The following is a 21,443-nucleotide window of genomic DNA, read 5'->3' as shown; positions in this document are numbered from 1 at the left end:
TGATTATGATAATGAGCTTAAATCGGACCAAGTCGGAGGACCAATCACATTTGGCAAACAAGGTTGAAAAAACGGTCATGTCAGCCCGGTTGTCCAATCAGAATACGGTGGTTTGTCTTGCGTTGACCGCCCATTACCTTTTATGGAAATGGGGTCGTCCCTTTCTGAAGAGCGGTATAAAAACGGGGCCCTGTAACGTTGTTGTGCTGGCATGGCCTTTTCAGTCAATAATTTACACGGTTTTAACATCTCACGTGCGATCAACAGAGGGGTGTATGCCCTGTGGTTTAACAACAGTGTTTCTTGTGTCAAAATATACTGAAGTTAATTTGAAAAAGCTGCAGACAGTTGCCTACTTACTTTTTTCATTTAAGAACTGAAAGCTCAAGTTTTGTTGTGTGATAATGAAACCGGCCACATCAGCTCATATTAAAACAAACAAACATAAGCTACCAGGATCATCTGCGTTTTAAATAAACAATAGCACTTTCAGACAGAGCAGTTGTGTCACTGCAAGTCAACTAATTCCACTGGTGCTGGCATGCAGGGCACAGCAAAGCAAATTTACTTAAATATCACTGCTTATGATGAGCTAGAAGACAAACGAAAATTTGTGCCATTTTATCAGGGGAAATCCAACAACTCAGAAGGTTATAATTCCTCGCTTGGTGTCTTTTCTTGTGGTCCATACCACTTCATTTTAGCCCAGCACTGCCAGCATGCAGTTTCACCTCCCCCACCTCACTGGAAAATGGCACCAACTGCAGCAACAAATGGCTTTTTATACACCTACTCAGCAGACCAAGGTCATAAGGCCACAGTTTAGACTGTCAGCTAAGTCACATTGCAATCACAGTGGATGTCTACGTGTGCTACATGTGACTATGTATGTGTAGGAAAAAAACAGAATATGTTACAGAGATGTCGCGTATCGAAGTGACTCTGTTTGTGTGATAAGACATGAGCAACCTCGAAAAAGTTGTTTTAGGGTTTGACTTTCAGCCTCGTTGTTGAGGCCGCAAGGGTCCATTCTGTCTAAAAATATGAAAAAGTTAGAATAATATTTTCTTAATTACTTGTCACTGCGTTCCCAAGAGTTAAACTCTATTCATAGAGATCTTACACACACAAAACAGAACCATTATCTTATAGCATTTTTGAGAAATGTGGACGCAAATGCCAGAAGCCTTTTTTGGCCTCACTTGGCAGCTCAGGCGCTGCCACGCTACTGTGAACAGAAGACGCAGTGTACTGCCGCATGACACAGCAAACACACCACCCTCACAAAATCTGGCCTACACCAGCCAACCCCCGGTCTCCCCTTCCATCCCCTCTCCCAGGAAACAACACAGATAGAGGGGAGGAAATCATGTTTTGGGGGGTGTACGTGCAGTGTAGGCAGTAACTGGCGTTTCTCTGCTGGCTACTGAGTAAAATAAGATGGATTACAATTGACCAAATAGGAAACCACCCAAAGATTAAAAAAATAATAAAATCCCAGGGTCCCAGGGTATTTGTTAGCCTGGAAATATGCACAATATCTTCCTTCCTGACCTTAAATTCTTACTGAAACGCAGTGTTTACAGCAGGTCTTTGGAATAACCACAAGCAAAACATCAGGTATCATTATTAGAGAGAATATAAATTTAAAAGTAAGTAGCAAGGATTGGGAAATGTAACCTTTGACATAGCAGGGGGATTTCCTGAAAAATGAAAACTGCATAACAAAAAATAAAAAAAATTCACATACTGAAAAAAGAGAAAAACAGAATAAAAGCAATGGGTTTTTTTCACCACAGTAAAGGATTTTAGTCTTGTAAAACCACACCTTTTGCTATTACTAAATGTTTGAGTCACATACTTGCCCTTTATCCTTTCAATATTTGTAAAGGATTTTAACATGACTGAATAATAAAAAGAAACGTCATCTCTTAAAAGCTGACGGGCTGAATGGGAACATTTAATGTGCACCACTGCAAACATTTAAAAAAATACTTCCGTTAGCATTCATTTACCGGCTGTCCTTTAGTTTCATTTTTACTTCTGCATTATAGAATCTTATTTGCACGATTTTTGACTGCATGAAGTTACTGAAGTCTCAGTTTTACATGTAACAATGTGTATACGTTAGGCTGGGTGTTAAAGATAAAGATCCAGATTATCATGCAAGTCTGAGCAAGAGAAGAAAGTGAGCTGTCCTTTGCTTAGAGGACTATCTACTATCTGTTGCTAAATTAATGTGTTGCTAGAAAGATTTCTATTACCAAATTCTGGACTAAATACTCGAGAACACCGGAAAGGTTCGCAACATCTTGGAAGGAAGAAAAGGAATGAGCTATATGAAAAGAGTTTTGTCACTTTTAAGCATTGATAGCAAAGTATCAGCAAGTGCTTCCTCATTTATATAGCATTATTCATCCTTAGTATGACCTTTATAAACGTAGATAAATTACTATGACTATAATTTTAATTATGAATATTACTAGCAGTAATGCAGGAACAGTAATAGCTGTAAATGTTGTAATAGTAACAGATGGATAAATATATCTGTATTTAGAAATGACTCACATCCAGAGTCTCAATAAAGTTCTTGTAAAATCTTCTAACAAACACTGAAACTATGGATGTTTCCTTTACATTTTTTAGTTAGTTTTCCATGTTCACAAAATAGTTTCTGTTGAAATTTTATTCATAAGTCTATTTTTAAATGTATTTAAGTAAAATGTTTTTTTCCAAATCCAGTTTTAATTTTTAGTTTGAATTTAGCTATAATAAACTTGCTAAGTAGTATAAACATCTCAAACATTATTTTAGTATGCAAACATTTATGCAGACAGAAGAAAGAACATTGGAAAGAACCACTGTTTGGAGGAAGTCACATTGGCAGGGACATACTGAGTTGCCCATTTGGAATTTCCATATCTGAAAGACAGATATTTTATTGTGTCCAGAGAAGGCAAATTTTTTTTAAAAAAATCCCTGATTTGCATCAGTAGTGCATCACACGGGATGAAGTGAGACAAGTAAAACTATGAGAGGCAGCTGATCACATGGGCACAATGTCATGGAAATATATTGAGTCATTTCACATAAGGCTGTTTGTTGTTTGAACGTCACCTGCCATTCCCCATAAATAATTAGTAGAACATCTTTTACATATTGCCCTGCCTGTTTTTCTCAGATTCGAATGAAAAAAAAAAAAAAAAAGCCCTTTCCAAGCTCGCCCTGGCTTTTGTTTCAGTCTACCCCATGTGCGAAGGGTAAGTTTTCATCCAGTGTTTACTGTTACTAGCTGAGCTTTTCAAGCACTTGATGAAAATTTCCTTTTTATTATTAACTGCATTAATCACTAATACTACACTTCCATCTCTCATGGGTATTATTTGTCCATTTACATTGCCATGAACAATATATGACCAGTGCTTGGAGTTTGATAATAAGATATACTGTAATACTCTTTATTTTAGTGTTTTTTAGTCATGTGTCAACACTTTCTAAGACACTAATTTAGATTGAGTTAATGAGTTAAACATCTATCTTTTGGCTTTAAGTGTAATCTTGTGTTGGTGTAAGTTGTCTGTGGGGTCAGAAAGGTCACTGCATCACCAAGGATTTACCCCAGCAACAACCTCTTTCATTCAATAAGGCCAGCGAACGGGGGCATCTTACAATGATATCATCTTACTGGTAACACTGGGATATTGTCTGTGGCCAACTCCCAGTGGCCCACTTTGGTAGTTATACAGAATTGCAGGTATGCAGGAAATCTTCACACTTAAGAAGGAGGTTTACATATTCTAGGACGTGCTTGTGTGACTTCTCTGGACTGATATAAGGATTAGAATCATAACCATATCACATATATGAACAAAAAACCCTTTGCTTGATATGTTTTTTGTGTGTTCGATATGCGTGAGCTCCCCAAGGCTCAGGTGTAACAAATACAAGCCTCAACTCAAAAGGTATTGGGTTTCTACCTGGTAGAGTCTGGCTGGCTTTTTTCAGCTTCTGTTACCAAGCTGCTCTCATCACTAATTTATGTTTTCTTTGCTGCAAAGCTTTGAGTGGCTGGTTGGTTGGATGGTTGGTCAGCTAAACGGTCGGGGAGGACAGTGTTTTTCTCTCTTTCTGAGCAGTGCACCACCAGGGCTCCTAGGGGAGGACCCAGCTTAAGTTGGGGCTGATGCAGACCGGAGAGGCTATGAGCCCGCAGGACTCCAAGGCAGCAGGGGCCGAGGCCACGGAGGAGCAGAAGGCCCAGAACCAGAGCCAGAGTCAGGGGTGTCCGGAGCCCACAGCGCCTCCGCTCCCTCCCCCTTCACCGCCACCAGCAGGGCCACCAGAATACCCCAGACCTAAGCTCATCTTCCACACCCAGCTGGCTCATGGGAGTCCCACAGGCCGTATTCATGGATTCACTAATGTCAAGGAGCTGTATGCCAAGATCGCAGAAGTGTTCAACATCTCCCCCTCAGAGGTACAACTACACTTGGCTATGGATGCAATAAAATAATAAAGTGACATGTTCAGTTGTGGAAACACATTTTTAAAAACAACCATTTGGTTGTTTTTTTTTAACCAGTAGAAATTCAGGACTATCAGGCTAGTTGTGAACAGGTGTTAGGTTTCCATTCTCTGCTTCTTCTTTTTTTTCCATGAAGCGCAACGATCATTTACTACTTACTGTCAGCCAGCATGTGTATTGGTTTGCACCTTGACCAGGACCAATAGCGGAAAGAAATAACCATATAAGGACTTCTTATCAGTTAACAAACATCTAACGTGACAGGCTACAGTTATAGAGTCCTAAAAAAAACAAAACAACAGCAACAGGCGGAAATAATTTTATTTTGAAAGGTGATTAACCCACAAAGTAGGGTAGACAAAAAGATATTGTGTGCTTAGTCACTCATAGGAATATAACACTGCGCCTGTTTTTATGAATAGAACTGAATACCTATTTTTTCTAACTGGAAAAGTAGTCATTCTCAGTAAATTCTAAAAGAAATATTTGACACATTAGATAGTTGTTAAAGCTCGTGTAGACTTAAAAACGTATTAGAGCACAGTCATGTAAAGTATCACAATTTGAGTAGATAATATAACTTACAGTATATATATTTTCTTTTCCCTCACAATAATTAATAGACAACTAAATAGCTCACTTGTAGCTTTGTAGATTACCAAATTGTTGCTTGCAATTAGGTTACAGAAGAATCTGCTCATAAAGCCTGTAATCCTTGAGTTGAGACCTTGACTGGGAACCTTTGGAAGGCCTGGATGGAGCAGTCTGTTACGGCCCTGAGTGCTAAACATGGTAAAAGGCAAATTATTTTAAGATGGCCATTTAGATTAAATTCAGCCAGAGCAGGTGTTAATAGACGCAACAAAGAAAGAGTAGGAGGAAACAGTAAAACAAAACAAAAAAACAACATAATTAATAAAGATATACACAAATGATTTGCACCAGTACACATATATAAACTGAAAAGACTTGAATGCAGCATTTGCTGCTATTTTTGCTTCATTCCATAGCTGATTGAACACACTTGGCAATAGAACATCACTCTTCAACTCTGGCCCTATCAGCTAGTTATCAGCTATGAAGGCCAACCATGAAGGCTTTCAGCATAACTGATAGATATAAACGTAAGATTAAGCCAAGGAGACCAAGTTACATTTCATAGTAAATGACCTTGACGTTCTTGTTGGGCACCCGCCAACCATGACTGTGACACATGCAATCACATGAAAAAACATGCTGCACGCAATGTTCAACCTTGTTAAAGTAACCTTTGACATGCAATATCTGTTTTAGAAGGAAACAATCAACTGATCCTCACTAACACAAAATATGCGATTACTTTAGATAAGTGTTAAAATCATTCCCTTAGTATAATTTTTACTTTATCTTTTTGTTCTATTTACATTGATTTACAATACTAATAATGTATAATGAAATACATTTACATAGTCTGATATTACAAACACAGCCCTGCAACTCAGAAGATCAAGCTGTAAAAAGTAACCTGTAGCTGTAGAATATATTGCAAACACTTCCCCATCTGAAGTTGTCAGCCATGTCATGTCACATCCAAGAATTCAGCAACAAATAAACATACAAACAACAACAAAAAGCTGCTTACTAAGTGAGGAAATAATACAGATTCATGAATTACCTTGCAACAAATACATCAACAAATACGTCTTTTTTTAATGTGAAATATATTTGGTCAGGGTAGACTGCAAAAGAACAAACACTCTCCCTGCTATACAGAGAGACTTTATGATTAAATGTTACTAGTTTATTTACTTTAACAACATGCACTGTATAACTGCCTAAAATCCAATTGCATGCAGACAGTGAAAAGTGTCCTTGACCTCAGATGGAATCAATAGCAATAGCATAGAGTTATTGTAAAGCCAGGTATCAGAGAAGACTTTGGACGACAGTAAGACGTTTGCCAAGGCAGTTATTATGAAAAAAGAAAAAGGTCAACGCAAGTTATCTCGAATGTCTGTTTATGAAAGAAAACTGAACTTTGACATCTGCTCGCACAGTTTGCGAAAGCTCAAGTTCTCAAATAATCATGGACAAGATATTCTACATTCAAAGGTTCAGTCACACAGTTTTAAACATACTCGTTTAAAACACAATTGTTTCAATGCATGGGTGACGTTAAAAAGGCGATCTTGAGAGCTTTTTTTTTTTTACAAAAGGATTTGGATCTGTAGTGTGAATCAGCAACAAGTATGGTTGTGTGATCTTGTAAAGCAGAAGGAAAAAACGTGTATTACTACTCAACCTGCATGTATGTTGTGGCTTAATAGTTTTGTATGAAGTTGAAACTTTTAAATGAAGTTTCTTAATCATTCACCGCTGGATGTGCTGCAGATATCGCACTCATAGCTGAAAACAACATGACCACAAATTCAGCTAAGCTTATTATTTGGCTCTACTGCCCTCTGCTGTCTAATGTATGTACAGCACAGCTTGAGAAATTTCGATGCGGTCCATTTGCTTTTGTAATAAAACAAGAGGAAGTTAATGAAAGAACAAGAGAGGCTGCAGGGTTACAGTTTTATGGTCATGCATTCAGTGGCAATTAGATTTTAATACCAACAAATGTGCTTAAATCAGTCCAGTATTAGAAATAATAGAAATAATACTATTAACACATGCTTAATCTAACAAAGATCAGTCCCATAGCTTATTAATTTTTGTGAGTCTTTATACTGGCTACAGGCCTTGCTTGACTCACTTTTTCACTTTACTTTACCTAATATATATATATATATATATATATATATATATATATATATATATATATATATATATATATATATATATATATATATATATATATTCCTTCTCCTCAGATCCTGTTCTGCACTCTCAACTCTCATAAAGTGGACATGCAGAAACTACTGGGGGGACAGATTGGACTGGAGGACTTCATCTTTGCCCATGTAAGAGGGGAGACCAAAGAGGTGGAAGTGACAAAGACAGAAGATGCACTGGGTCTCACGATCACAGACAACGGGGCTGGCTATGCTTTCATCAAGGTGGATGAGAAGTTGTTGTTTTGGTTTTTTTTTTTACCAATTGCTGCAACATTTTGAGTTTTTTGTGATGATTAATAAGACAAACAGAGCAGAAACTCCACTCTTCAGCTGGTCATTGCTACCTTACAGTAAGAGGCCACAGAGGTGTTCGAAAAGATAAAACCAAGGACATTTTTAGGACGTCATTAAAGTTAGATAAATCCACTTTTCTGAGAAACTTTAACAATCTAACCAGAATAAAAGTCAAACAAATTAAAATCCAATTTCCTTTTTTTGGTCATATTGCAATAATAAAAATATGTCATTGTAAAATCTGTAATGATTACACTAGTTGTAATATGTCAATGCAATGTGCTTTCTCCCCCCCCAAAAAGCTGATAACTCACATCATAGTCATATACTGTATTTAGTCAAATCTTTGTCTTTCAGAGGATAAAGGAAGGCAGCACCATCGACCAGCTGAAGACAGTATGTGTTGGAGATCACATCGAGGCCATCAATGACCAGAGCATTGTAGGGTGTCGGCACTACGAGGTTGCAAAGATGCTAAAAGAGCAACCGAGAGGCGTACCCTTCACTCTTCGACTTGTGGGACCCAAGAAAGCCTTTGGTAAGTAGAACATGGTGGATATTTGTTTTAATTTAATTGTAAATTTAGACTTTAATATGGGTGTTTTGACTTGAACTCGCTTAGAGCCTTAGATGACACTGGGTCTGCACACAAAAACTATTAAAATTCAGTAGTTTTAAAAATATTCATACTAAAAGTGTCAGTACTATTACTTCCTGGCCTTTGCATTCACTCACTGACCTACATTAAAGTTTATGTATAGTTATGTGATTCAGTAAGAACCAGCAGGGTTCCTGGTGCTAAAACAATGGGAAAAAACTGTGATTTATAGCATGGCATGGCTATTTAATATTGTAAGCACACCAACTTCCCCTGGTACAACAGCCCACAGAAAGTGGACACTAATAGCTTATTGCCACCCTGCCTGACATTGTCCTCAGCTGTTGATGGGGTTAGTACTCCTCAGATGTTTTTCATAACTCATCAGCAAAAACAGAAAGAGGATGCAGGGATATTTCACTGGCAGTCTGCCAGTGGGCCTTGAACTCCCGTTAAACTTTCCAGCCACAGTTAATTGACCGGTGTTACAGTAGTCAGCTGCAATGACCATGTGTGAAATATAAATTAAGAATGCAGACAAATATAAATGAATTCACTTTGTGTTCATAGACTGAGTCTATAATACTGCAGACAAATATAAACTAATAATGTTTTGCCTTCTCAGTTTTTATTTCTCTTTGTAAAACAACTGTCGTCTCACTTACTGAGTAAAATTTAATGCACATGCACATATCTAATAAAAAAAGGCTGTGAATGATTTTTACAGTTGTTGTTGTTAACCCTGGGGAACAATTAATCACAAATCTCAAAAAGGAATACTGGAAACACCATTTAGACAGGAACACGTGCATCACTTGCATGGAGGCAGACATTTATTTTTCTGTCCTTACGGACAGCACAACACTATCTGCAGTTATTGTAGTAGGGTCTCTACCTTACAAACTAAAGCACCTTGAGGTGACTACTGTTGTGCCTTGGTGATAAATGCATAACACTGAATTAATTGAATCCTTAATCTGTTAAAGGTCTAGAGTATATTTCACCAAAACCGGGTGTTAGGTTGAAATTGTTAAATGTTGTCATTGTGTTACTTAAATTTGTAAGTCTTGGTTCAAACTGTATAATCAAAGACATTCCTTTGTTTCTAACCCCCTCCCCAGCCTGTTGAATGGTGGGGGAGGCTGTAGTGTTTTATTATAGGCACATCCTAGGTGAAGGTTCTGTTTTCTTGTTTAGTAAACTTCCTGCCTTTATGACCCTTTGGTGAGCAGGTGGTCACACAAATGCACACACTCACGGGCACCTACACACACACACACACACACACACACACACACACACACACACACACACACACACACACACACACACACATTCTCGCACATGCATACACACAAATACAAGGGCCCGACACACCACGGGGTTGTTACAATGGGTGGTGCCTGTGTAAACTGTAACTGTATTCAATAAAAAGGCTGCAAGGAAGGCTGTTTATTTGAAGTTGGCTAGGAAACAGGTGAGGAGCGTTCAGCTCTAAGAGCCTGGTTCTGACCAGCCTCCCTTGCTAGCAAGTAAAATCGATTGATTGCTATTCGTCTTACTTCGTTAAGTCTCTAAACCAGCGGGGCCTGTGGAAGCACAGACCCAACACCGGGCTCCATCCCTACCTAATCCTAAACCTAAAAGGGCTTCAGCTCTGTCCCAGGTCAGGGACAAGTTGCTGCTTCAAGTGGAGGACTAAGTATCTCAGGGTCTTGTTCACAAGTGAGGGGAGCGGGGAGGAGGAGATAGACAAGATAGACAAGCAACAGACAAACTGGTGCTGCAGCTGCAGTGATGGATGCTGTGCCAGTCTGTTGGTGAAAAGAAAACAGAGCATAAAAGCGAAACTCTTGATTTACCGGTCAATCTACGTCTGTACCCTCACCTAAGGTCATGAGTTTGGGTAGTGACTGAAAGAACAAGATCGCGGATACAAGTGGTGGAAATGAACTGGGTGGCCTGTCCCTTAGAGATTTGGTGGGGAGTTTGGTCATTCGGGAGGGGTTGAGAGTCAGGGGTGCTTCCAGAATTTTTTCATAGGGGTAGCAATATGGGGACCACTAAAAATATAACCCCCAAAACAGTTAATGTTTCAGCGCATAATGGGGTGTCTTCCTTTGTGTCGTGCTCATGTTTATTAAAATTATTACCACCATAGGACTATCTTACTAGGAGTGCCACTAGGGGGCCAGCAAATTTTGGGGGGTGGCCAGTGCCCCCTGGTTTCCCCTTAGTTGCACCCTTGTCCAGAAAGGAGCAAGTTGAGGTGGTTATAGCATCTGATAAGGATGCCTCCTGGGCGCCTCCTAGGTGAGGTGTTCTGGGCATGTCCCAACTGGAGGAGGTCCCAGCGGCACACCCAGGACATGCTGGACAGATTACATTACTTGGCTGGCCTGAGAAAACCTTGGTGTTCCCCGCACAAGCTGGAGGAGGTGGCCAGGGATAGGGAGGGCTGGGCTTCTCTGCTTAGACTGCTGCCCCCATGACCCGGCCTTGGATAAGCAGAAGAAAATGGATAGATGGATGGATGGCAGTGCGCTCATGAGAACAGCCTTCTGAGTTACATTCCTAACCCCCTTGTCTCAAAAATATATAGTCAGCTTGTCAACGTTATGTGGACTGAATTGTTGTGTGAGAATTGTTCTGTGGGATCTGTTGCAAAGTAACAGCAAAACGTTCGAGAAAAAATGGAAAAAAGGAGCAAATGTCTTCTAATAAAGAGAAACTGATAGCAGACTCACGGCACGGCAGACTGCCATCTGCCTGGATGGTCTGGGCTTGGAGATGGGAAGGGAGAAAAGAAGACATAAACCATGCTAACACAGCGATAAACAGTGAAGGGCGGGAGAGAGAGAAAAGACATAGCAGCTCATTTTTCACACTCTTGCAGAGTCACTGCCAAAGAAATTAAGTAAAGTAAATGTTTGATCCAAATGTACATGTTGTGCTTTCACTGTTTTATAGAGCTCAAAAGGTACTTTTATTTACATTTCACTCAAATGTCTGCCAGGAAATAAAAAGAAGTGGTTAGCAGGTTCATCAGCTAATAGTGATTTGACAAGCCACCTTGTGCTGTATTTGCTTTTATGTCATGTTACAGTCTGACAAGCTTGTTTAAGCTGACATCAGCGGCACTGTGGTGCCTCTATGCTACACACATCAAATCTCTGTGCCTTTCAAACAGCAAAGGTCCTTAACAGCATGAAGTATCTCTTTATGAAAAATAGTTTACCTGTCAACAGTTCGGTGAGTTGTTGATTTATTGCATCCTCGTTACAATATATAGAGGAAACACCTTACTCTCCTTTCCTAAGTGAATCTGAGTGGTTTGGAGCCTCATTGTCCACCGCACGCTTATCAGACAGGAAACCAAATCCATGGTTAACTGGCTTACTTCCTGCAACAGATTGGTATCTCGTAACATGTTGTCACATCTCTGTTAACAGATATTCCAGTCATTTTGAGAATGCAATACACATCAAAATACTAGCATAGAATAAAGATGCATAATTATGATTGGAATGGATTACAACGTGGATTAGTTTGCTTTTGAAGCTGTCGTGTTATGTTGTTACTGTTTTGCAGCTATCTCTCATGGTCAATGAGGACATGACAATTTAGAACCCAAGCTGAGTGGCATCCCCATATCAAGCTCCTTTAATAAACCCGGCAACGTTCCAGTATATCACATTGTGCTTTCAGTCTCCACCTCTTTTGTATGTGTGTGTGAACTGTCACAGTGTGGTGTGACCCTCTGCATCACAGTGACAAGAGCAGAAACAAACCCCCTCATCTCACTGGGTAAATCTGTCAATCGCAAGTCTTTCTAGGTGTGTTGGCAACTAAATGACTTGATTTAAAAATGAAAACATGCTGCCAAATGGCATTTTGATGGATTCGATTGAAAGTAAGATGATAAAGTATACTCGAATCCTAAAATTGTAACACATGTTGGTTCTCATACTCACACACATAGAGTTTAAAGCTAAAGTTGTTTTTTGTTTTTGTGTGCATCATGAAGGTTTACTCAGTATTTGCAGAGTCTGTGGCTGGAGCTGCTGTATTACAAGGACAAAAAGTCACATAAAGTTCAGCTCCAATCAAGATGTGTCATATTTATCAATCATGTTTGACTCGCAGCAGGACAAAGATGCTACATACAGTAGTTGCTTCTGGAGTATCAGTTGTTTATACTGTTAGCATGACATAGCTGATGCTGATCTCTGACTTTACCCCTGAACTGTTATTTTCTCTTAGAAATTATTGAAATAACCAGATATGCATTTTAATGCAGACCTCAGGAGACATGGGCTCAAATGATTTCTCTGGGAAGTATTTAAGCATTGAGTTTAGTGTGTTAGTAGTGACCCTCAAGTGATCTGTTTTTCACATAGGGACAGGTAAGTTTGGATAGGTATTTTCCCCTATTACCTTCTAATAAGTAAAATAATAATTTAAAAGCACAATTTTGTAATTTTGATTGCGATCTGAAACATTTACAGTTTTTCTCAGTTGCTTTGGTGCTTTTCTCAGATCAAAATGAAAAATGAAAAGATCAAAATCTCAAAACCGTTAGTGCAACCTCCACAACATTTAGTAATTTGTGCACATCATAGTAGCAATTTCTCCTTCCTCTGAACAAATTGCAAATGCTCTTGGACACGTTTGAGTTGCTTTCATACAGTTTTCTGCCATCGACCACATTATCATTTGCTTATGTCATGTCAGTCAAAATAAACTATACTTTTGGATGCTAAATAGTCGTTCCCAATAAAACCAATAGTCTTTATTTCATTGCTTGAGTCATTACATTCAAAATTGGTGAATTAGTTTTCAAATGCTGTCAAAAAAATGTTATACCTTTTTTCCATTATTTTTTCCTGTCCCTGAAATTGAACAATTTCTCTCATGCCATAGTCCCTGAGAATGAGAGGGGTGGAGGTCAACTCAACAAGTATGTTGTTGTGTGGGATAATGTCCCTTTTCACTACTCACATCTGGTCAGACAGCGGTTTGCAGCACATGACAGAATGCCTGTTGAATATCTCCCTCCCTACTCCCCATTCCTTAATCCGATAGAGGAGTTTTTGTCTGCCTGGAGGTGGAAGGTTTGTGACCAGCATTCACAAATGGCCCTGCTAGCAGCCATGGATGCAGTATCTGTTGTGATGTAGATGGGAATATGTGGCCAGACAGACAGGAACGTCTGAATGTGCCAGAATGATTTACGTATGTTCATTTACAATATATACTGTTATATTGTTCACATTTGTGCACAGCTCTACCAAAAAGGGTGTTTCTCATGTTTATTCTAAATATGCGACTGTTGAGTATTTTTCTTTTGCACAATGTTGTAGAATTACAAACATCCTACACAGTAAAAATGTGAAACATACGTATTCAGTGTCTTGTACTCACTTACTTCCATAACTACAGGAATGTCTAACTCTACTGTAGATTTGATTGTACATGGCTGTGCAAAAAGTGTATAATGCTGTCTTGAGCATTTTCAGGTAGTGTCACCGAGTTCTGACCTTTTTTTTTGCATTGGAAGACAATGAGAGAATACTGTACACTGTCATAATGAAAACATGACAAAGCCATTTGATTATCTTGTTCATCAAGATGGTTCAAGACTTCTCATTTTGATGACACTGACAGTTTCATTGACATGAATACTTGTTTTTGAGGAATGGATTATTGATTTTGAGCAAGTGACCTGCTTTTGCAGGTTATCCACTAGGTTTTGCAGCTTGCACTAGTTGTTTTGAGAAATACACTAACTGCTGTGCAAATGTTAATAGTGATCAGAGATGGGCAGTAACGCGTTACTTGTAACGTGTTACTGTAATCCGATTACTTTTTTCAAGTAACGAGTAAAGTAAGGGATTACTATTGCAAAAACGGTAATTAGATTACTGTTACTTTCCCGTAGGAACGCTGCGTTACTGCGTTACTAAAACCGTGATTTTTTCGCGAGAACTCTCATGACAGTGACGTAAGCGAGTGCGACGTTCGTGACAACAGCTGTGTGCAGATCAACAATGGATCACATATCGACTGTGGGAGAGAGTATGAGCATGCAGCGTTTAAAGCGTGGAAGTACTGACCTTACTTTGAGTTTAATTCCATAAAAAGTGACAAAAACATTAGCGTCCATCGTGCGTGGGAAGAAAACTTCTTTTTGCAGCGAAAAAAAACCCTAAACTTCCAAGCAAGCACCGAGTGCGCAACGACGTAATGGGAAATTCACAGAGAAACTCGCGGATTCTACCACTGACTGCTGCGGCACACCTGCACCAGGGTAAACCTCCGCCTACCCAGCTCCTGCTTTACAGGTGAAAATAGAGCAACAGGACCGCTGAGTCTTTGATTTTATTTATTTTCTGCTGTGTTTTACTTGCATCTATTTGAAAGAGTGAGTGTAACAAAAAAAAAAAAAAATTATGTGCTGGAATGTGCAGAAAATAGGTTTAAATATTAAACAAATTTCTTCCAGTCAGAGAATGTTGCATATAATTAAATTTTTGCTTGATGCATAAAGTTAAAAGGTTAAAACTAATAAAACAAGTTTTAAAAGGGGACCTTTCCATTTGATTACATTTTGTATGATGGATTATGCAGAAAAAGTAGAATTGGGCTGAAAGATCTATTGCTTTATCACCTATTCAGGTTGTAAATCGTGTTTTAAAAAAGTAACTAAGTAACTAAGTAATTAATTACTTTGAAAATAAGTAATCAGTAAAGTAACGGGATTACTTTTTGGGGGAAGTAATCAGTAATTAGTTACTGACTACTTTTTTCAAGTAACTTGACCAACACTGATAGTGATGTGAGAAAAGCACCAAAGCGACTGAGAAAAACTGTAAGTATGAGAAATAAACAAAAAAGACTAAGAAATCAGGAAGGCAGGAAATTTAAAGTCCATGAATTTGTCTACTTCTCCAACAACTTTCCATAGTTGGAAATATTTGCAGAAAAACTCTTGTGTTTCAGCTCAGGTACCTTTTAATATTTTTAATCTTAAATCTCTTACTTTAGGAAAAGTCATTAAATTTCAGGCTAAAAAAAAATGAAAGAAATATTTTCTGCATTTTTAATGCTATCCAATGTCAAAATGGGTCAAATGTGACCTGAACAATATGTAAAGGTTAAATATGTTTAATTTTTTTTAAACAAAAGTATAAAAAAACACACTGACACTGACTTAATTCCAATTTTCTGTCAGTTATGGAGTCCCCAGTTCATCAACACTTTGCTATTAAAAAAACAAACAAACTATATTCTGTAAAAATCAACAGACGAGGGTTATTTGAATGTAATTTTCTTTGTATGTGTGTTAGTGTTTCATTTATATTTCCATGAAATGATTGAAAACCATCATTAATCAGATCTGAACATTTTAGAATATCTCTCATAGGTTCAGGGCAGCATTTCGGTAAGATGAACACAGAATAATCAAGAATGTGTTGTTGTTTAAAATAAAATGGGGCTCAAAATTGCCCCACTGAGGGTTAAAGATATGCACAGCAATGCAGAGACAAATAAAAATACAAATCCATTTGAATTCACAGATGCCGGCAATGTTGCTTTTCAATTACTGTACAGTGCACAGATTATAATGATGCAGGTCTTAGCAAATGATTTGGGGTGAACGTTTTTAACACAAACACATTCATCAACTCAACAGCCAACAGTGACACTGGAAATACATTAGACAAGAACCTGCTAAAGATATCACACAAACAAGACTGACTCCAGCACAGTGGGCTAGAGTTCTTTTAGATTTTCACAGGATGCGATATCACTTCCAAATAAGGAATGGAAATCTTTAAGCATCGTTATAGTTGTCTTTCTTTTCCAAAAAACTGTGTTGACAGTGATGTATTGGAAGGAACACATCAGCCTCTTGGGAAAAAAATCGAAGAATATATTCATAGTTTGCAAGAAGAAAAAAAATCAATGTTACACAATTAACATCATGCTACTTCTAACCAAATAAGCATTTGACGTTGATTAATGATTGTTGTTCTGCGTGTGTGGTTAGACATGATTGGAATGAGGACTAGAGCGCCAAAGTCTAATGAGGGCAAGATGGTGAATGGGAAGGAAACCCTGCGACTAAGGTCCAAGGGTTCTGCTACAGTTCAGGAAGTGGTGAGTTTTACGTCCTGCCGGACAATGACTGATTACATTTTCAGATGTTCTCAGTGTGCGTTTACACACACACAGAGCTCATATAGAGCATTTTAAATAAGTAACTGAACTGTTTGACTCCACTCACACACAAACAAGCAAACGAAACTCTTTCACAGGAAGTGATCTTTATAAAAAAAATTATCATTTCCTCCCACACAAGTGTTTAATGGTTGAACCACCGATCATTTTGTTGACTGCCTTTTTCTAATTATGTCTCATGGTTTTCACACACTTGACACAGAGCTATAGCACCATATTAGTGCTTTTTAGTAATATTTTAAATATGTGGGCTTTAGAGTTTCAGTTTTTCATCAAATAAACCCTGTGGCAGTCATAAGAGACTAGAAAAAGAAGAGAGAACTAGTTGTGCATGTCTACACTTACGTACATGTCTTTCATCTGTAGAGCACGAAATAAACAAGACTGAGTGTGATCAGATTATTTGAGTGAGCAGAGTGCTTCTTGTTTGATTTAATCAAAGTGTCTTAAATTAAGTCTTCTTTATTAGGTTGGAAAAAAAAATCTTGGAAATCATTTTCTTTATGCTGCATATTTTACATGATACTGATCTGGAATGAGATCAAACAGAATATATAAACATATTTACATGATTTCATAATAAGGATAATTACTCTATGGATTTTTAACATTAAGGACTTCATCATCCATAGATGCTCATATAGCTTTATAACAGTAAATTAAAAACAAAGTCCCTGACAAAGGAGCAATCCATGCTGTCTTAGATCCTCTGCCACCATGTTTATCATAGTATTGCACACTTTTGTTCATATGTTTTATGCCAGCAGAATGAATTTGAAGAACGAGCCACCAAAAAAGTGGATGACCTGTTGGAGAGCTACATGGGCATCAGAGACTTGGAGCTGGGTAAGACTTGCCAATTAACATTTTTGTCCTTAAAATAAATGTAATCTTCACTAGTTGATAGGAAAGAGCTGCTAGCAAGGGGTTTCTGTTCAGCATTATTTGGTGAAATCTGATGCAAAGAGGCTTCTGCATCACACTGTTCTGATCACTCCTATTAGTAATTAGACTTGGGAAAATATGATGCAAATTGGAACCATGCAACTTTTGTCTTACTGGTGAAACCAACACATTTCAAAGGGAGTGACTTTTACTTTGATAAGATAAGATAAGATAAGATAAGATAAGATAAGATAAGATAAGATAAGACCTTATTGATCCCACGATGGGGAAATTTTTGCGCCACCTCAGCTCAGGTACAGATATCAGAAGGAAATACAAAAATACAAATAAGTACAATCAATGAAAAAAGTAAGATAATACACTACATACAATGGTAGCATACACAGTATGTGATTATGGATATGGTTGGAAATATGCAAGACATAAACTATATAGCTTGACATAACTATTGTACCACTATTATTCCTATGTATAGACATATACACACACACATGTACACACTAAATATACATATGTATACATATACATACATATATACCTGCACGTCCATACACACCGGTGACCGTGGATGTTCACAGTGTCCAGTGACTTATGACATTGTGATTGAGGAGTATTAGAGTCTAACTGCTGTTGGGATGAATGATCTGCGAAAGCGCTCCTTCCTGCAGCGAGGGTGTTTCAGTCTCTGACTAAAGGAGCTGCTCAGCCCACTCACATACTCATGCAGTGGGTGATGTGGGTTGTTCACGATGGATGTCAGCTTTACTAACATCCTCCTCTCGCCAACCACCTCCACACTCCAGGGGACATCCCAGCACGGAGCTAGACCTCCGCACCAGTTTGTCAATCCTGCTCCTGTCCCTGTCCGTGCATCCACTCCCCCAGTTATATGATAGTCTCTGTTTCCAGTATGAATCCTTCTGATCACTACTTGTTGACTAGTTAGCAGACAAGTCAGCATCTTCCATGCAAATGTGCTGGAAACAAAAGTAGCCACAGGTAAAGTTTTTGATGCTGGACCATGAGACTGCCAGCAACCACTTGGCAACCAGTTGTGGACTACAGGGAGTGCAGAATTATTAGGCAAGTTGTATTTTTGAGGAATAATTTTATTATTGAACAACAACCATGTTCTCAATGAACCCAAAAAACTCATTAATATCAAAGCTGAATGTTTTTGGAAGTAGTTTTTAGTTTGTTTTTAGTTTTAGCTATTTTAGGGGGATATCTGTGTGTGCAGGTGACTATTACTGTGCATAATTATTAGGCAACTTAACAAAAAACAAATATATACCCATTTCAATTATTTATTTTTACCAGTGAAACCAATATAACATCTCCACATTCACAAATATACATTTCTGACATTCAAAAACAAAACAAAAACAAATCAGCGACCAATATAGCCACCTTTCTTTGCAAGGACACTCAAAAGCCTGCCATCCATGGATTCTGTCAGTGTTTTGATCTGTTCACCATCAACATTGCGTGCAGCACCAACCACAGCCTCCCAGACACTGTTCATAGAGGTGTACTTTTTCCCTCCTTGTAAATCTCACATTTGATGATGGACCACAGGTTCTCAATGGGGTTCAGATCAGGTGAACAAGGAGGCCATGTCATTAGTTTTTCTTCTTTTATACCCTTTCTTGCCAGCCACGCTGTGGAGTACTTGGACGCGTGTGATGGAGCATTGTCCTGCATGAAAATCATGTTTTTCTTGAAGGATGCAGACTTCTTCCTGTACCACTGCTTGAAGGTGTCTTCCAGAAACTGGCAGTAGGACTGGGAGTTGAGCTTGACTCCATCCTTAACCCAAAAAGGCCCCACAAGCTCATCTTTGATGATACCAGCCCAAACCAGTACTCCACCTCCACCTTGCTGGCATCTGAGTCGGACTGGAGCTCTCTGCCCTTTACCAATCCAGCCACGGGCCCATCCATCTGGCCCATCAAGACTCACTCTCATTTCATCAGTCCATAAAACCTTAGAAAAATCAGTCTTGAGATATTTCTTGGCCCAGTCTTGACGTTTCAGCTTGTGTGTCTTGTTCAGTGGTGGTCGTCTTTCAGCCTTTCTTACCTTGGCCATGTCTCTGAATATTGCACACCTTGTGCTTTTGGGCACTCCAGTGATGTTGCAGCTCTGAAATATGGCCAAACTGGTGGCAAGTGGCATCTTGGCAGCTGCACGCTTGACTTTTCTCAGTTCATGGGCAGTTATTTTGCGCCTTGGTTTTTCCACACGCTTCTTGCGACCCTGTTGACTATTTTGAATGAAACGCTTGATTGTTCGATGATCACGCTTCAGAAGCTTTGCAATTTTGAGACTGCTGCATCCCTCTGCAAGATATCTCACTATTTTTGACTTTTCTGAGCCTGTCAAGTCCTTCTTTTGACCCATTTTGCCAAAGGAAAGGACGTTGCCTAATAATTATGCACACCTGATATAGGGTGTTGATGTCATTAGACCACACCCCTTCTCATTACAGAGATGCACATCACCTAATATGCTTAATTGGTAGTAGGCTTTCGAGCCTATACAGCTTGGAGTAAGACAACATGCATGAAGAGGATGATGTGGACAAAATACTCATTTGCCTAATAATTCTGTACACCCTGTATACAGTTTTATTTAGCAACCAAGGGGTCACTGACCGGTCAATAGGTCTGTGTGAATGGGAAATTTACAATTAATTTCACAATGATTGTTAGCAACTCCTAGCAACCACTCATAACCGGTCAGGGAATACACAGTTTTCCTTAATGAATGGATGGTTGCTAACTGGCCTCTAGCCCTGTATCTAGCCCTGTATTAATGGGGCATGGGCAGGGAAGGATCGAGTCCCTGACAAATGTAGAAACATAAAGGAACAAGCCATCAGGAGTTTGTTTTTACTCTTCCCAGTAACTCAATGTAAACAATGTTTAACCATATTTATTGTTTAATTTGACACAATTTTGAAGGATTTAGAATTTGGTGCTTTTATGGAGGAGAAGAAAAATGACAAAAATATCTTGTCTAGATGTGCACATGTTCTCAGCTGAAGGACTTTGCTCAGTTGTCAGGGAGAGTTAATACTTGTCATTTCATGCTCAGCTGAGCAACCTAGAGCTAGAGATGGCCATAAAGGCTAAAAGCTCCTGAAAAGAAAAACATTAAGTGGACCTTTTTATTTAGTCTGGGTTAATAATGGTAGAAATTGGCAACATCACTTGCTTTCATCCTTACTAAATATCACAAGAACTGCACAAGGATGAATAATGAGCAAGAATTGCGTTGAGAAGTTGAGAGTGATAGGAAATTGCCCTTTCCCAGACTCTCAAAGCCAGTGGCCTGATGTTGCATGAACCTCATCTAAAATAGGGCAATGATTTCTTACCCTGCTCTTCGCCCTGTTGTTTGCTTGGATCTCCTCCTAAAAAAATATGTTTAGTTTCTTTTTCTTTTCTTTTTTTGAGAAAACCTGCATTAAAAAAGGGATGATATTTCAACACACATCAACATTCATGAATACACATCATTCCAGAGACAAGCCAATACCCGTGTTACTGTCTGCTTTTGTAAAATTAAACAGAATTGCAGTCTGAGTGTTTCTTGAGAAAAATGCTTGCACATTTTGTTTTTTTTACTTGGTGCCCCACGGCTTAAAGATTACAAGGTTACACCAGAATAACTGTAGATAAGAATTAGTAAATTATATATGTACATTCCTGTGTCCCATTTTCTCTGCAGCAACCACCATTGTGGAAGCGGGCAAAGACAAGAAGAACCCCGATGACTTTGCTGAGGCACTGGATTCAGTTCTGGGGGATTTTGCATTCCCTGATGTTTTTTTGTTTGATGTATGGGGAGCTATTGGAGATGTCAAAAATGGCAGAATCTAGATGTTTGTTGTACACATATGAGAGAAGAAGAGCTCTGTTCTCTGGTATATCAAGCTGCAAAAAGGTAAAACGTAGAAGTGCGTAAATATTGCCTTCCAGTCCCTATATTCATTTTGAATCACTTGCAATCATGGCCGCACTGTGATATTGTTTGAGAAATGGAATGTTGC

The 21,443-nt window shown here is 38.7% G+C and overlaps 1 protein-coding gene across 1 annotated transcript; it reads left to right on the top strand.

Moving 5' to 3' along the window:
- The first annotated feature begins 4,170 nt into the window (after positions 1-4,170).
- Positions 4,171-21,443, top strand: gipc3 (GIPC PDZ domain containing family, member 3). The gene is made up of 6 exons (XM_026142942.1): positions 4,171-4,477; positions 7,381-7,566; positions 7,996-8,176; positions 16,290-16,399; positions 17,245-17,326; positions 21,122-21,443. Exons 1-6 carry the CDS (start codon positions 4,184-4,186, stop codon positions 21,271-21,273), a joined length of 1,005 nt encoding a protein of 334 aa, XP_025998727.1. The 5' UTR covers positions 4,171-4,183; the 3' UTR covers positions 21,274-21,443.

This window comes from Astatotilapia calliptera, chromosome 15 (genome assembly GCF_900246225.1).
Source record: "Astatotilapia calliptera chromosome 15, fAstCal1.2, whole genome shotgun sequence".
NCBI classification, from domain to species: domain Eukaryota; kingdom Metazoa; phylum Chordata; class Actinopteri; order Cichliformes; family Cichlidae; genus Astatotilapia; species Astatotilapia calliptera.
Note: the sequence above shows the minus strand (reverse complement) of the source record. Positions and strands in the feature narration are given on the sequence as shown.

Bases quoted from the DNA above. Each gene is read 5' to 3' on its own strand.
- gipc3 (XM_026142942.1), top strand. From the start codon at position 4,184: ATGCAGACCGGAGAGGCTATGAGCCCGCAGGACTCCAAGGCAGCAGGG. The intron at 4,478-7,380 runs GTACAACTACAC...CCTTCTCCTCAG, and splicing joins TCAACATCTCCCCCTCAGAG to ATCCTGTTCTGCACTCTCAA. The intron at 8,177-16,289 runs GTAAGTAGAACA...GTGTGTGGTTAG, and splicing joins GGGACCCAAGAAAGCCTTTG to ACATGATTGGAATGAGGACT.